Source organism: Acomys minous (assembly GCF_964271855.1).
Source record: "Acomys minous genome assembly, chromosome: 11".
Taxonomy (NCBI): domain Eukaryota; kingdom Metazoa; phylum Chordata; class Mammalia; order Rodentia; family Muridae; genus Acomys; species Acomys minous.
In genome coordinates, this window is record NC_140492.1 from 58,923,735 (window position 1) to 58,941,395 (window position 17,661).

General features: G+C 47.4%; 1 protein-coding gene across 1 annotated transcript; it reads left to right on the top strand.

Annotated features, from left to right (window-relative positions):
- The first annotated feature begins 3,886 nt into the window (after positions 1-3,886).
- Positions 3,887-6,197, top strand: LOC311608469 (phospholipid phosphatase 1-like). The gene has a single exon (XM_084800997.1). It carries the CDS (start codon positions 4,206-4,208, stop codon positions 5,028-5,030), a length of 825 nt encoding a protein of 274 aa, XP_084657123.1. The 5' UTR covers positions 3,887-4,205; the 3' UTR covers positions 5,031-6,197.
- Positions 6,198-17,661: the final 11,464 nt, after the last annotated feature.

The following is a 17,661-nucleotide window of genomic DNA, read 5'->3' on the forward strand; positions in this document are numbered from 1 at the left end:
AAAGTGTTGCTGACTCCTGAGTAGATGTGATGGGTGTTGATTGCTCCTGTGATGAAGGTGTTGTGGAGACCTGTGTGGTGGCAGGTGTAGAAACTTGAGTAACAATTGCACTTGTGTGTCGTGTGTCTACTGAGGAGACTTCTGTGGAGGGTGTTGTGGTGAACATGTCTGGTGGGCTTGGCATTGAGATGCTCATGCTCCGAGCATGTAGGGTGGTTGTTTCATCAAGAGAGGGTGTTTTCTGGGAAACAGTCCATGTTGGAGTGGGTCCACTTGGGGAGGACACAACAGTAGATGTGGTCATCTCTGTGAGGGTATTGGTTTGAGGTTTGCTGCTGGTCTCCAGGCTTTCAGTGGGTTGTGTCTGAGAAAGTGTTGAGGACTCCTGAGGAGAGGTGATGGGTGTTGTCGTGGTTGACAGGACATGTGTTGGAGTTGTGGTTGAGAATCCTGTAGCGACAGATGTGGAACCTTGTGCAACCATGGGTGATGTTTGTCCTGTGTTACTTGTCTTCCTATCCGTAGAGGCTGTTGAGATGAACACGTCTGAGGGTGTTTGAGGTATGCTGCTGCTCGTGCTAGACAGGGATGATGACGCCTTCTGTGTTGTCGATGGAGGAAAAGCTGTTGTTGCTAGAGCATTTCCTTTAAATAAAACAAACAAGGGCCTCATTACACTCCAGAGTTTAGTTTAGTGAAATGGAAAGTTCCGACCCGATTCTTTCATACATCTAACAATCTTTTTAAATTTCTGTACAGAATGATTTCTGGAAGGCTTTGCTTATTTAATCACATCCATGAATTCTGCTCATGGGCACACAGCAATTTACTGATAAATACTGCAGTAGGTAAGTTGTAATGGTGTTTTGCTTCCATTATAGACATTTCGATAAGATAGTAGTAACATCTTATGGATCCCGTTGAGCCCTCTACTTTCTTTGTGCTAAGCTTGGATGCCAAGAACCATATGCCACAGTCCGCAACGCTACCTGATTAAACCATGCACACAGATCATGCCATAAAAAGCTCTCCAATTAAAGCCGTGTGACTTAAGCATAACAAAACCCTGTCTTACTGGGCTTCTAGTCACTGCTAGAGGTTCCCCCTAAAATATTTTTTATTAATATTTTTTGTAATGGGAAGGGAAGAAATCAATATAGTCACGGATCCAACTTGCCTTGGGTGCATTCACCTTCAGCAACACAAGTGGAAAATGTAATTTTTAGGTGTTCTTCTTTCTCAGAGGAAAGGAACACAGAAATGCCTAGGGCCTATAAGAGTCATAGTGTAAGGAGATTTTTTTTAAATCACAACAGAGGCTTAGAGAATGCCCTATTCACACCATTTTATCTATGAGCAGTGACCCGTCTCTCTTACAGTGGATGTGGCACGAGGAGGGAGCTCAGCAATACGAGCGGAATCGCGGCAGCAAGGAGATCGGAAAAGTGCATAGACTTGAAGGACTCATTCAAAGTATCCAGAGGTCTCGTGCCCTAAAGAGCGTGACCTCCAGGACGAAGGCGCTGTTTTCTCTAAGGTGCATACGCCAATTGTTTGGGGCGACTTTGCTTCACAGTGTTTGAAGGTCTCTGTACTGTCAGTTGTTGGCTGCTGTGCCCATAGGGAGCTAAGTGCTAGCGGGATCTTGGCTTTGTCATTACTATGGTCCATCACCAGCCTTCTATTTGTAAATACTTGTCCTTCCATATCTGCTCAGATACGAGAAGGTCAGACAGCCCTCTATAGCCTAGAGGCAATCTAAAAGATACTCTGATGTTGTCTTCCTGCCGATTGGTCATAATAAAGATCTAATGGCCAGTATCTGTGGCAGGAAGTGGAAGGCAGAACTTCCGGTCAGAGAGAGAGGGACGCTGGGAGAAGAAAGCCGATACAGGAGATTCGGAGGCCGACACAGAAGAGAACAGTGGATGGAAACAGGAGCGGAGAGGTAAAGAGTTAGCCACGAGATGGGCCATATGCTGGAATTGTCGGGTTCGGTTTAAACAGTAGCTGGAACACTGCTCTGCCAAAAGGCCTAAGTTTTAAATTATATAGAAGACCCCATGTCATTATTAATATGACTGGCAGTCCACAAAAAGCTCCCACTATAGGCAAATTCTAGAAATTAGGGGATAGGAACAGTGGCTAGGAGCACTTACTGCTCTTACAGAGAACCGGGGTTGGAGCCCCAAGACTCCACAGTCCGTAGCTCAGTCTCCAAAAACTTTAGCCCCAGTGGATCCAAAACCTCGGCTCTCTGCAGGCACCTACACTGATATATACCCCCACAAACACATACAAGATTAAAAATAATACATATAAACCAGGCAGTGGTGACACAAGCCTTTAATCCCAGCACTGGAGAGACAGAGAGAGGCAGGTGGATCTCTATAAGTTCGAGGTCAGGCTGGTCCACAGACAGTCAGAGCTACACAAAGAAACCTTGTCTCAAACTGAAAAAAAAAAAGATATTATTAATAATAAGTATGAACCTTTAAAAATATTCTAGATATTGGGAAAGGAGATTGGATTTGAGCAGTGCCTATGTGGGAATATTATGCCTAACCCTTGTAACATGTAAATCAATACATACCACTAAAATATTTTTTAACTTCTTAATAAAACGATTTATGACTAACCAAAATCAAAACACTCAGAGCAGTGATCAGGGTAACTTTTCATGAGCCTGTTAAGTGCTTAGAACTCTGGTAAATACATTCAGGGCTTCCTAGGAAATTTGTCAATACTATAAGTGAATGTTTTTAAAAGTCCTATATCACAAATGTCCTTCAATTGGAAAGATGTCATCAATTTTGTAAACCCCCTCCCATAAACTTAGAAATGAAGATTAAATGTTAATATAACTGGGGAGATAAAAGTGGCCAATCTTTCCTGCTGAAGTTGTCAAATACTCCTTCCCCTAAAATAGCCCTAAGAGGTACAGGCGAATGGAGGCATTTCCCTCACTGTAGCTGCACAAATAGGCCAGGGTACAAAGAAGACGCCTGGGACATTATGTATCTTCGTGGGTTGAGTGAGCCAGAGGTGGTCAACAAATCCTGCTCTAGCTCAGAGATTCAGAGATAAATTCTTTGCAAAAAGCACTGGAAAGGAAAGGGGGGGGGGGGGGGAAAGACCCTGGAAAGTCAGTCAAACCAAGGAGAGGTGGAGGTGCAGGCTTCAGAATATTTGTAAATAAGCCTCACAGCTGATTTACAGGTGTGTGTGTGTGTGTGTGTGTGTGTGTGTGTGTGTGTGTGTGTGTGTAATCCCAGCACTTGGGAGGCTGAGGCAGAAGAAGGATGCCAGGCTCCCAGTTTGAGACAACTAGATCACATAGTGAATTTGAAGCCTACCTAAACTACCTAGTAAAAACTATTCACCCCAAAACGAAGAAAAAAAAAAAGATTCCCAGAGCCGACAATGTGGCTCAGTGTTAAAACATGTACTTTTCAAACGGGAACCCCTGGGTTATCTATCCCAGGATTACTGTGATCAAGACTTTTCTGACTTGAGGGTGTCTTTCATGAGATGAAAAAGATAAAATTAGCCTGTAATTGTGAACAGACCACGGTAAACTCCACAAGGAGAAGAAGATAATAGCCCTTGCCACAGCGGTAACTGTGTTTTTGGATGACAGTAGTCTTTGTTACCCAATTCCAAGCCGCCGGCTGCGTGTCTGGAACCCTGAACAGTATCAAACCCTATATAATGTAATGGTGTTTCTCTATACGTACAGACTATGTTAAAGCTTAATTTATAAATTAGGTATAAGAAGAGATTAACGGCGCTCCTTCGGCCCCGCGCGACCGCGCACTGCCTCCAGCCGCCCCCTGGGGTGGGAGGAGCCGCAGCCGGTGTTCCTACTCCCCCACGGCCACCGGGTCCTCAATCTTAAAGTTCGAGTCCACATGCCCCCGTCTGTTGGCGAGGGCACGGGACAGCGGAGGGCTTGTGGCCGCGGAGAGCAAGCACCCCAGGCGACAGAACGGCAAGCAGGGCGGTGAAGGGTGGTCCAGGGGTTCCTTAACCCTCGATGACAGTGCGGCCCGGCCCAATCCATCCGTGGGGTCGCTACCCTCAGTGAAGGAGGCACAGTCCCCAGAGGCTGCCGCCATCCCGTGGGCGGGGCTCCTGGGAATTAGGGTGTCTGTTCCAACCGCCCCGGGTCAACATCAGATTGTAACATCACCCAGCCAGTGACCATGTTCAACAAGACGCGGCTGTCTTACGTGGCCGTCGATGTGCTGTGCGTGTTGCTGGCCGGATTCCCTTTCGCAATCCTTTCTTTAAGGCGTACGCCCTTCCAGCGAGGAATATTCTGTAACGATGAGTCCATCCAGTACCCTTACAGAGAAGACACCATACCTACGGAGTTATTAGGTGGAATAATCATTCCATTCAGTATTATCGTTCTGGTTGCTGGAGAAACTCTGTCTGTTGAGGTTAATGCCTTGCGGTCGAGTTCCTTTGTCAACAATCACTACATAGCCACGATTTACAAAGCCGTGGGAACCTTTTTGTTTGGAGCCGCAGCTAGTCAGTCCCTCACTACCATTGCCAAGTACTCTGTAGGCAGACTGCGGCCTCACTTCTTGGCTGTCTGCAACCCAGACTGGTCAAAAATCAACTGTAGAGACGGTTATATTGAGACTTACATATGTCAGGGAAGTGCAGCGAAAGTCAGGGAAGGCAGGCTGTCCTTCTACTCGGGCCACGCTTCGTTTTCTATGTACTGCATGCTGTTTACAGCACTTTACCTTCAAGCCAGGATGAAAGCAGACTGGGCAAGACTCCTCCGCCCCACGCTGCAGTTTGGGCTTGTTGCTTTTTCCATATACGTGGGCCTTTCTCGAATTTCTGATTACAAACACCACTCGAGTGACGTCCTCGTTGGACTCATCCAAGGAGCTGTGGTTGCGGTATTAGTCGTGGTGTATGTATCAGATTTCTTCAAGAGCAGACATCCTTACATAGAAAGATCAGAGGATGACTCCAGGACACTGGAGGTCACCACCACCCATAACTAATGGAGCAATCAACCAGCCTGGAAGAGTGCAGGGCAACTGGCCAGCTTTAAAGGAAACTGTTGGAAGCCGGAGGACGCATATTAATTACTTCCTGGTGAACAGGCCATTCATTACAGGAAGGCTGCCATACCTCTTGGATGCCCACTTTATCTGTGTAAATAGTTACATTTAAGACAATGAGTAGCTCATAGTTTTTTTTGTTTTGTTTTGTTTTGTTTTTTTTAATTCAAGCTTTCCACTAAAATACTGTCCCACCTGGACATGTTTTTAATTGAAAGATGCTATGTACAACTGTGTATATTACATGCCTTCACAGAATATTTGATTTAAGTAAAATAAAATGCTTGAGAACGAGAGAGAGAGAGAGAGAGAGAGAGAGAGAGAGAGAGAGAGAGATATTAACAACAAAAATAGCGTAGGACAGCGATAGTAACTTTGATAACTTATTTGAAACCTATGAATTATTCACTTCTGGAATTTTCTATCTGCTATGCATAGACTTCAGTTGGCTATAGGAAGATATTATTTTAGAGCATTGTTCTTTTTTTGAAAGTAAATGGAATTTCTCCCTTTCCCTTGTGTTTGAAAATGAGAAATTGGAAGTGTCAGACGAGCCTTGTACCTGCCTCCAGCCTTCAAGCTTACAAGCAGTCGGAAGACAGTTCACAGAGAAACGGCCCACTGAGAAGGTGTTTAGCCTCGTGTGTAGTTCTAACAGTTACCCCTGATGCATTCGCTCCCTCTCGCCATCTCTATCTCTACGACACAACGGAAACCCAGATGGATCTCAAATCCACAGCCATCCTCTGGCCTCAACCTCCTTGGTGCAGAATTAGAGGCATAAGCCACCAGGCCCAGCTCCTCCGTTCCCTTCTTGAGAGGGACATTCAGTCAGACTTCCAGGTGAGAGGAGTTCGGAAGCAGCTCTGGTGTATACAGACTGAGTGACTCACTTGCAAGGCTGGGTACCTTATCCACAGCAACCGCTTCCTGGGGAACTGTCCAAACCGTTTTAGACAAAGGAGTGAACTGAACTGCAAAACACCCCACTGTATTTTCTTTTTTAAATTTTTTTCTTATTAATGTTTCTGCTTTTATTAATTTCCATGATCTATATCGCTCTAAAATTATTTTCAACTTTTATAATTTTTATTTTTACTATGGATATCCTGGTCTACTAAGTGTTTAATAAATATTCTTTGAAAACACTTTACATTCTTATGGGACATTTGGGGATCGTGTGGTTTCAACCTTGCATAATCTCTTCCAACATTTGCAAAAAGAATGCCTTATGGCTGGTTTTACAATGCTAGTGTAACCTTAATGTTAAAACTGTTCAGAGACGATTCAGAAAGAAAGACTAAGAGGAATAAATCTTAGTTAGTAGCATCCATAGAAATAGCCTAGACAAAAATCTAAGCAAGCCAAATCCAACATTAGATTTTTAAAAGGTATATTATAGACAAGCTGCATTTAAGCCAGAAATATAAAGTGAATACAAGACCTAAGGAAAATAACTATCTAAGTCACGGGGTGTGGGAGGGGAGGTGACCATCGAGGGTCATAAGTTATTTAAAACCTATGAGTTATTCACTTCTTCCTTTTAAAGTCTTAACGGCCTGCTGTGGTGACACACACCTGTAGTCTCAGGACTTGGGAGCCAGAGACTGGAAGATTGATTATGAGTTTGCTGGTTTGAATTATATAGAGAGGCTTTGTCTCAGGTCTGGGCTGATGAGATGGAGCAGTGGTTAGGGGTGCCTGCTGCCAAGCTTGGTGACCCGTGTGTGCTCGGTTAGGGGTGCCTGCTGCCAAGCTTGATGACCCGTGTGTGCTCGGTTAGGGGTGCCTGCTGCCAAGCTTGATGACCCGTGTGTGCTCGGTTAGGGGTGCCTGCTGCCAAGCTTGGTGACCCGTGTGTACTCGGTTAGGGGTGCCTGCTGCCAAGCTTGGTGACCCGTGTGTGCTCGGTTAGGGGTGCCTGCTACCAAGCTTGATGACCCGTGTGTGCTCAGTTAGGGGTGCCTGCTACCAAGCTTGATGACCCGTGTGTGCTCGGTTAGGGGTGCCTGCTGCCAAGCTTGATAGCCCAAGCATGTTCCTCAGGACCCACATAGTGAGGAAGAGAAAACTGACTCCCACAGGTGGCCCTCTGACACGGAGATGTGGACACACTGCAAATGTTCCTCGGCAGAAGGTCAGGCTCTGTTCCCATTGTCCCTATTGGCAGGCACATGACAACTTTAACACAGGAAGGTTCCAGCTGCTGGTTATGGCTTTGTGAGGAAGGAGGTCTTCAGAGCTCAGCAGAGCATTTTCATGCAGTTTCTAAGGCCTTGCTGTTGATCAGCGTTCACCTCCTTCCCTCTGACCCATTCTTTTTTTTTTTAAAGATTTATTTATTATTTATACCGTATTCTGCCCATGCATGTGCCTGCCCACCACAAGAAGACACCAGATCTCATTACAGGTGGTTGTGAGCCACCATGTGGTTACTGGGAATTGAACTCAGGACCTTCGGAAGAGCAGACAGTGCTCTTAACCTCTGAGCCATTTCTCCAGCCCTCTGACCCATTCTTATAGGCTCCTAAGTAAGGGGGGGAGAGAGACAACTATGGCCTCTGTTTATGAAAATAATAACAAAAGAAACACTCTTGGTATAAAGCAAACTTAAAACAATGTACCGGAAGTTGAGACCGCACACGCATACATATAAGAGCCCACCTCTTTGTGCAGTACTGAGGACTCAGGGCCAGGAGCACTCCATTGTTTTTGATTTACAACTTTTTTCTAAGGTGGGCAGTGGTGGAGCACACCTTTAATCCCAGCACTCAGGAGGCAGAGGCAGGTGGATCTCTGTGAGTTCTAGGCCAGCCTGGTCTACAAAGCAAGTTCTGGGACAACCAGGGTTACACAGAGAAACCCGTCTCAAAAAATCAAAACCAGCCAAACAAACAAAAACAAAACTTTTATGTGTGCATGCAGCTGTCTGTGCATGCATGTCCATATACCTATGGGGGTCAGAGGTCAATGTCAAGTGCCTTTCTTGATTGCTCTCCACCCCTTATTTTTTGAACAGGATTTCTCACTGAAACTAGAGCTTGCTGAGCCTGCTAGACTGACTGGCTGGTACGTTCCAAGAGCCTACTGTCTCTGCCTTCCCACACTGGGACTGTAGCCACACAGAACATGATGCCAGGGACCAAACTCAGGTCCTTACGCTTATGTGACTTTAATGACTGAGCTACCTCCCCAGGCCTAACAAATTCTTCCTTAATAAATCATACCTTGGCCTTGCCCCATAAATTGCTCGTACATCGGTGTGATATTCCCTGTGTAAGAACATTTACCTAACACCCTGCTGGACATCGGCCACAACCTTTAACACTGTATAAAAACATTAATGATACCCATCAGAGAACTTTTTGTTTTGTTTTGTTTTTTTGAGACAGGGTTTCTCTATGTTATCTTGGCTGTCCTGGACTCACTTTGTAGACCAGGCTGGCCTCGAACTCACAGCGCTCTGCCTGCCTCTGCCTCCCAAGTGCTGGGATTAAAGGTGTGCACCACAACGCCTGGCCCATCAGAGGACTTTTATGTGTTGTGTTTATCGTGGGCTTTTTATTATGTTGTTAATGCAAGTAAGGAAGCTAACATCTAATTTTCATTTGCTAGTACTTTTTTTTTTTTACATTTAACTCATGCCTGGGTAACTCAGCTGTGTCCCTGTTGTACTTGTCCACTCATTGACTATCTCTGCACACCATGCTCAGCTTTGTTCCATTATCCCAGCTCATTTCCTAAATATAAGTTCCTGCTAATGGAATTGCTGATTAATGCCATAATATAAATTCATGTTATTCATGTGTGCTGTCAAACCTCTTGGCAGAAAGGTCATGCCACTGTGCAGTACCACCGTGCGAGGTTTTGGCAGCCCCCATTTCCCAGCATCCTCTTCTTCTAGAAGCTCTCAGCTTTGTATTACTGATTTTAAATCTCACCCAACAGGGCTGTGGCCTGGGAGTCTTGCTTGTAGACGTTTATTTAGAGAGCTTTCCAGACCTGATTGAGCCACCTGGAGTCTCTCATGACAGCGGACAAGAAAGCAAGAGCTGCTTTGTTTGAGTGTTTGGGATGTAAGAGAGGGGGAAAAAAAAAATCTCACACTCTGTTGAGCCTGTCTTGAGAAGGAAGGGTTTTGTGTTAACTGCACTGCACTGGTTGTTTCTTTCTTCCGTCACTTTTTAACCAACACATCCTAAGCTGCTCCTGCCTCATGGACTGCTAGCGCTTTAGAGAAATGATTTGCAGATTATTTACCAATCTTAGGGGAACCATTCTCAACTGTGAAACAGCAGTGAGAGAAGAGAAGCTATTTTTCCTGAGAAAGTGGTCCTCAGGAGGTAGGCTGAGGGGGTGGGGATGGCTCTTGGCAGTTCACAGTCCTCTTTTGGTGGACTCGGGTTTGGTTCCCAGCGCCCACATCAGCCAGCTCACAGCTGTCTGTAACTCCAGTTCCAGGGAACCCGACACCCTCTGGCTTCCCTGGGCACCTGCCTAAGTGTGGTGCACATAAACTCATAGGCAAGTCGTGCAGTGGTGGCGCAGGCCTTTAATCCCAGCACCCAGGGAGGCAGAGGCAGGCGGATCTCTGAGTTCAAGGCCAGCCTGATCTACAAAGTGAGTTCCAGGGCAGCCAAGGCTACACAGAGAAACCTTGTCTCAAAATAATAATAATAATAATAATAATAATAATAATAATAATAATAATAATAATAACAATAACAATAATAATATACAGGTACACATACATAATAAAACTAAATAACCTTTTTATAAAAGATAAGGGAAATCAGAAGCCCTGGGGAAGTTTTAAAAATGTAACCTTGTGTGCAGGGGAGAGTGGATCATGCCTATAACCCCAGCACGTAGGGGGCTGAAATGAGGATTGCCTCAAATTTGAGGCTAACCCTGGGATACTAGAGACAGTCTGAGCCACAAAGTGAGAGCTGATCTGTGACAGGAGAAGCGTCCTTCAGCCGACACTGAGAGTCTAATTTTCTGTGTGCGGGTGGAATCTGGGAATCTGCATTTTAGTGGGTGTTCAGGGTGACTCTGGTCTCTGTGGCCTATGGACCTCATTTTAAGGAACACTATCCATAAAGTCAACTGATGGGTGTGGAGCTATGAAGTTAATGAGGAGATATCTTACATTCTGAGAGACTGGAACTTTTGCTGGGCCTCAAAGCCAGAAGTAGTAATACACCTCACTTGAGACTTGAGACTTATCCCACTGTGTCCTCAGCCTGTTTAACTTGCCTTTAAGAGCAGCATCCAACCTTGCCTTACCTTTCCCACGCAATCAGCTGTTACAACCTAAGCTAGTGCATCGCTGTAATGTTTGTTGTTTGTTGTTGTTTTTCAAGACAAGGTTTCTCTGTGTAGCCTTGGCTGTCCTCGAACCTGCGTTGTAGACCAGGCTGGCCTCAAACTCGCAGAGATGTGTGTAGCTTCTGCTATACGGCATACCCAAGTCGAACCTTGCATCTCCCTCCTCCTGTCCATTTTTAATAACAGTCCCCAGACGTCCAGGATGAAACCCTCCGAGTCACTTTGCATTTCTTCCTCTTCCTTGTACCCAGAATTGTAGTTTGGCACCAACTGTCACTCCCCTGAATGACTCTTCCTGTCATGTTCCCCTGTGCACTTGGCTGTGTCATTCTTACCACAGACACCCCTTTCATTGGTCTTCCTGAGCTCAGTTTCCTGTCCCCACTGTGCTCTGAGTATGGTGTGAGTGTGCTTCTCAGTATGATGCTGAGATCCTTACCAGCAAAGTTTGTGGGAAGCCCTTAGGTCAACCGGAAGCATGTCCTGGGAAAGGACTACGGGGCTCCTGTATCTCTCTGGCTTCCTGATTTGGTGGAGTGGCCATTCCCTCTTGTACATGCCCTGACTATTCTGTCACGGGGTCCTCCCCAGCATCTACATGTGCATTCCAAACTGTGAGCTAAATCAACTTCTTTTCTTATCAAGGTAACCTGCCTTTGGGTTTTTGTTATAGTAATGAAAAGTTGACTAATACTCTCTCAATCAATGCTTCCTTCACGTTACTGTTGGCTTGATGTGAGTTGTAAGGACAAAAAAAAACTCTATAACCCTGGAAAGGCATTGCTTGAACACTGGGGGCATGGGTCTAGCTGCCACACAACTTCCATGGAGACTGGTCCTCTCTTTATACCTGTGATATGGTGCAAGGGTCCGGATCTCAAGGCAGATTTCAGAGGTAGGCCACTTGTTGTGGTTGTGGTTGAGCATCTTCTCCGCATGCATGACACGATGGCTTCTGTGGGAAGGAGTGGCTGCTCCCAAGGCATTCTTGGACAGCGTGTCTCCACGCTGAGTCTTTGAACATCATCCTGCTTTTGTGACTGACTAGCCCACACATTGAACTGCTTTGTCTGCCATTGGTAGCACATTTGAACTCTTTGAATGATTAAAAAAAAATACTAATGCCTGGTATTTTCATCACTTTGTACCTTATGTCACCAACAGTGGCCCAGACCGCATAGTGAGAAAACTAAGGCAGGGGACAAAGCTCAGCTCTAGGAATGCCACCTGCTATCCAGAGTGCTGAAATGGGGTGAGCTATGGTGGTTGATCAGCCCCCAGGTTCTTGCCCTGCCATGGTGATGGGGAGCTGAGCCGAGGGCACATATTTAGGGGCAAAGAATGTGGCCCTAGGACATTTCTGACTATTTCCTGGCTTTTCTTTCTATGATGGTCAGTTTGAGTTGTGGGCTGTGGCCCCTTCAGGTGACAAAACTACTGTCCAACAATGCACGTGGTACAGCCTAAAACAGAAATGTTTCGAAGTTCTAGGAGAGGAAAGGCTTCACCCGTCATGGCAAGGCCATCAGCACCAGCTCTGCGGTGGGGCTGAGTCTCACAGCTGAGTCCTAAAGACCTCTGTACACACTCTGCCTACTCCAGCCTCTGCAAGGTCATGCCTCCCAGATGTGTGGCGCCTCTCAGGGAGTCAGGGATGGTGACTTTGAAAATGAAACCAGACATCACTCTTTGCAAGTGGCCTTCTGGTGACTCCACAGTCATGAGAAGCGATGGGTGTGTTGTTGATTCAGGAGGGAGTGGTGGCAGCAGTGGTGAGGATGATAGAAGGAGACATTTCAAAAGGCTGGGGTGCCATACCCCAAATAGAAAAACAAACTGTCACCTTGCGTGTGCCACAGGCTCAGACTGCAGCTTAGCACCTGCTCTGTTTATCTTGGGTTTCTCTGGGAACTAGAGGTTTTTAAAAAAAAAAAAACAAAACCCATAAACCAAATTTCCCACAATGCATCACTTCCCACTGTTCTTTCTTGGCTGGTGAGCTCGTTACAGGGTTGCCCAGGAGAAAGTAGAGTCCAAGCAGAGAGCCCGACTGTACCATTTGAACAACAAATGCACTGTAAAGAGTGAAGAAGTTGAGGTGGGGGACTAGAAGTGAGTGGGGAGTCACAAGATATATCTTTGTGCCTCAGAATCGACCGGCGGATGTGGCATCCGCCGCCGTATGTATCTCTTTTGTGTGTCCTAGAATTCAAGACAAGGAGAGAGACTAATTCAAAATACGAAAGTCTGGCAGAGCACCTGGAGCAGGGTCGGGCTCACTGGAATGACATCATCAGTATCTTTTGAATGCCCTACTTTTCAGTTCCTTCAAATGAGGTTGAAGGGAGAGCGAGGCGGCACCCGTAACTCCTGCAATTGTCGCAGTGACCCCAGCACCAGGAAGAGGCCCACAAGACAGCCGTATGGCCTGAGAAGTGTGCCCCTTCCCGTAGCCAAAGAACCCAAGAGCAACCTTAGGCTAGGTGAATGTGCCCACCTCAGACGGGAGCTAAGAGAGACAGGCTCTAAAACCAAAATGGCAGAGGCTGAAGGTCAAACTTCTGAGTGTAGCAGCTGGCCCGATACGTGGGGGCTGTGGTGGGTCTTGGTGCCTCATGGATCATCTTGGTCTTTCGAAATGTGTCGTCTCTCGTGTGGTGAGAGGAGTGAGGTAGGAGGACCTCACCCAAGGCACTACCCCAGGTGAAGACGCTCCTGGCTGACTGGCCTTGTTTGATGGCTCTAGCAGATGGAGTGAGGAAGAAGGGTTGAATCTCTCGTTTAGAGTCTGCTGTGAGGCCTGGATTCTGAATGGTCTTCCTTCATGATGCAGACCTAAGCTTTTAAGGTCAGCACAGAGAATGCAGGCTCTGCCTACTGACTGGGGAGAAATGAAAGCGCTCAAGGAAGTCAGGATAACGACAGTGACATTTCAGTCGTCCAGCTCGCTTGATCTCCATGCAGGGGGCTCTTTGGCTTGGACTAGAGGGGGAGGGACAGGGAGGTGATGACGGAGAAACAACGGTAACTTTGCTTGTTATGGCTTTCCAGCCACGGTGCTTTTGGCATCCCCTACCAGGGTTCTTTCTGAGCTGGATGTTGGCAAGAAATGGCAGAAGCCAAGGGGTCCATGAAGTGGTTACGAGCTAGCATCTAGAGATTATGGCTGACCAACTTCTGCCGTGTGACTCAGGTACTTCTCTATGAAAGTGGGACAGTGTCAGATACCTGGAACACCAGCAAGGCAAAGTATGTGAAGTAGTCAGCCCTCTCCCCAAGTGCCATTTGGCGTTGCCTGATTCCTGGGTCTCTGCAAAGCCGCCAGAATGTCAGTTGCTGTTGTTTTCTCTCTTGCCTGGTCTGTCTGTGCCATCACAGAGCTGGCATTGTCTACCTAGAGCCTCCCTGGCTCTTGGCCGCCTTGTTATTCCAAAGCTGCCACCCTGCTCTGTCCATTTTCAGTCACAATAATTTCAAAGGTCTTCCTAAAGCCTTCAGATGTCACCCTGTAACTGGAAGCCTGTGCCTACCCATGTTACTTACTTAAAATCCATAGTCCCTTCCTCAGCCTGCTGGCCCTGCAGGATCTCGCACCCACCGCCTCTTTAAGCCTCCAACAGGCCAGCCTCCCTGAGAATGTTCCACGTGCTCTTGTCTTGCTACCTCATGCCTGACACCCACTCCCTGTATTTCCGCCTCCACCACTGGGGTAGGGGTGGGAGGGGGTGGAGAGGACAATGCCAGGCACAGGGAGGTGTACCTCAGGTCACCCTTTACATTAACAAAGAAGTGAATGATGGTTCTCCCTCGTCAGCATCTCTGTTCTCTCCTCTGTGGGTGTGATATGGGCTTGTTGGGAAGTTTGTTTGTGGACCGTTGAACATGGCTGAGGAAACTTGAGTTCTTGTCTCAGCTGCCTCTGGGCCATATGACCTAAGTTAGAGAGCTTTGGGAGGCAAGGACCATGACTTACGTATCCATCTTAGTGACTGAAGTCACTGGCCTGAGTAGACTTTCAGGAAGTGACTGAATAAATAGCGTTGAAGCCTGAATTGCTCTAATCTCCTAAATTCACCACAAGGCACTGTTTGGAGTCCAAAGTACAGAGTCAACATCTGTGAGTCCTTAAGCATACACCCACACAGAGGACAAGCTGCCTACCACACAGACCAGGGCACGCTGTGAGCACAGCCACCATCATTGACACTCGGGTGGCACAGATCCCTGTTCCTCAGAAAATACTGAGGAACACGTTGCAACTTTTGAGGCACCAACAAATCGCACTCCCTTTGGCCCAGCAACTGAGTAGATGCCAGAGAGTGAACAAGCACAGACTTAACAGGGAGACACATAGTGATGACAGAGCTTTACACTAGGAGGAGCCTGGGCCTATAGGGTGTCAGACCTGGCCTGGAGGAGCATAGCCCATAGACTGCTTTGTGTGTCTTTGTGAGGTATAAGAGACCAGAAAATAGACACAGTAGCAAAGACCACTTCTTCTAACCCCGGAAACAACAACTGCTTCTCAGCTTCTCCTGGCAACAAAGAAGCAAGCCATTTGGGGTGGTTTTTTGGTTTGGTTTGGTTTGGTTTTGGTTTTGACTTTGGTTTTTCTAGACAGGGTTTCTCTGTAATCTTGGCTTTCCTGGACTCGCTTTGTAGACCAGGCTGGCCTCAAACTTAGAGATCCTCCTGCCTCTGCCTCCCAAGTGCTGGGATGAAAGGCATGCACCACAACGCCCAGCTTAAGTGGTGGCTGGGCCATCCTCTCTCAGAGGCCAGCCCATAGAGGGTCCCCAGAGAAAGAACCCTTTGGAAACAGCAGTCTGAATTTGGCCCCATGGCAGAGGTGGGCCTTCGGGTCAGCTCCGGCAATAAGGCACATTGAGAACAGCTGGGTGGCACTTGCAAGCCCACAGGAAGGATAGTTAGTGCCTGGGGTACACTGACCTGCTCCATTGCACTCTCTGCCTCCCAACTCCACCCTCCCCCACACCCGACGGCTCCCTCTCAAGGAAGTTTGCGTGGCTCTTCTTGATGCTCTCTCAGGGTGCACTCATGCCCACACTGGCCATTGGACTTTGCTGTCTAGCACGCTGAGACCGTACAGCCATTGCTCCTTGCCTCTGATCCCTGGGCTGGTGAGTTCTTCTCCTGTCACACCTGCTGCTGAGCCCTTGGCTTCCGCATCTCCTTGCTTTTCTCAACAGGCCCTCCTGTAAAAAAGATCCCCTTCTTCTGGATGACCCTGAGCAGGGGTTGGGGGTTCTTGGGGCAAGAGGCAAACAGATGGGCTTGTGAAGTTTTAGTGGCCTTGGCTGTAGGCTGGGGAGGCCTTTCTTAGCCCAATGACAAAATCAGATGCTTTCTAAAAGAAGGCCAGTGGGACCCTTCCCACTGCGTGTCCTGTGGCCATGGCTAGTCCTCCATCCTGTACTCGCAGTGGCTTCCTAACCTTCCAGCGGCCACTCAAAGCAGTGATGTCACCTCTGTATACTAGATCACTGACGGTCCTAACAGGAAAGCAAGGAACCGTGGACCCCAGGCTTCCTTCTGAGTCACTCCTGCCGGGAGCCACAGAGCTGTGCCCCCTGTTTGGTCCATCTTTGTTCTCACCTTTCCAGAACCTTCTCTTTGGAGAGCCCTGGCTTTCATCTGACCTGGAGCCAAAGACTCCAACACCTTCTTCAGAGGTGGCCTGGGCCCAGAGGAAGGTCTTGCCTGAAGTGACTCTAGCCAGCCCAGGCGTGGCAAACATGGCTCTGACAGGCCATGTCCTTCTCCATCATTCTCACTGCCTTCCTAAAGTCAGTTAGATTGCACTCCTAAAGCCAGCCACCAAGGTCTGTTCCCTTACTTGACCACTTCCTCCTCCTGAGGCTGACTACCGTGGTCCAGCTATCAAAGTATTGAAGTCCAGCACACAAAAGCCCCCTTTGGCTCATAGTTAACATGCCCAATTACAGTTAAACACCTCATCCTAACTCGGGGGTTTCCCCTATTACCTTTATAAACTGCCATTTTGCCTGTGAGCCGCTTCTGTATACTCTATCCAGAGGCAGTCCTTTGTACCATCCATCCCACCCCCAGGACAAATATCTCTCCCTGTCCCGCCTCCTGTGTTCCCTCCCCCTTCCCCATCCCCCTCTCTTTCCCTGTCTTTGTCTCTTATTCCCTGACCTTTGTCCCTCTGGGGCACACAAGTCTTTGTGCTGAGAACTTGGTCTTGAGATGCCTTATCCCTTTACTGCCAGGAGGTGTGAACAGACAGCTTAGACTCAGACCCCTCAAGGAGCCAAAAGGGACAGGCCTGGTGGGACCCAGACTCCCAGAAGCCGCCTTAAGCAGTTTACTGACTAGATTTCCCCATGAAGCCCATCACACTGTTCCATCTCTTGCGCTAGGCTTCACTGCTTCCCCCTCCTGGCTCCGCTCCTGTTAGCACAGGTCATGCCACACTTCCGTGAGTCACGCATCTCCATCACACGCCTTTTCTTCTCTGGCCACGTCCCTCTGCTTTCTCCACCACCTGTACCCTCGATCCTCTCTATAGAACGCAGAGTTTAATGATCCAAACCCTTTGGGGCAAGCGGGGAGTCCATACCAACACTTTTAGAGTTGACTTTGGGGGGAGATTTTAAAACACCTTTGATTTATTCTTTGACAATTTAGTACATCTGAACAATGAATTTTTTTTTTTTTTTTTAGAAAAGTTCTCACACTATAGCTCAAACTGGTCCAGACCTAACTCCATGGCCCAGGCTTTCCTCACACTCACAGTAACACTCTTGCCTCAGCCTCCTGAGTGCTGATAACAGACTCAAACCATCAGGTCTGGCTTTAAAGAAAGAAAGAAAGAAAGAAAGAAAGAAAGAAAGAAAGAAAGCTTATTTTTATGTGTTTTGCCTATTCAAATGTCCACTTGTGCACTACATGTGCGTGATAGCCACAGAGGCCAAGAAAAGTCGTTAGGTGCCTTAGGGCCGGGGTTACAAACAATGTGAGCTCTATTTGGTTGCTGGGAATTGAACCCAGGTCCTCTGGAAAAGCAGCCAGCGTTCTTAACCACCAAGCCATCTCTCCAGCCCTTCAGACCTGCTTCAGATCCAGTGCCTGCAGCTTGTTTCTGCTGCTGTTTTGTTTGCTTTTGTAACTCTGGAAATTGAACCCAGGGCTTCAGGTTTGTTAGACAAACGATCTGTCACTAAACTACACTCCCCTTACCAGAGCTGACTTTTTT

Coding starts and splice junctions, on each gene's coding strand:
- LOC311608469 (XM_084800997.1), top strand. CDS start 4,206: ATGTTCAACAAGACGCGGCTGTCTTACGTGGCCGTCGATGTGCTGTGC.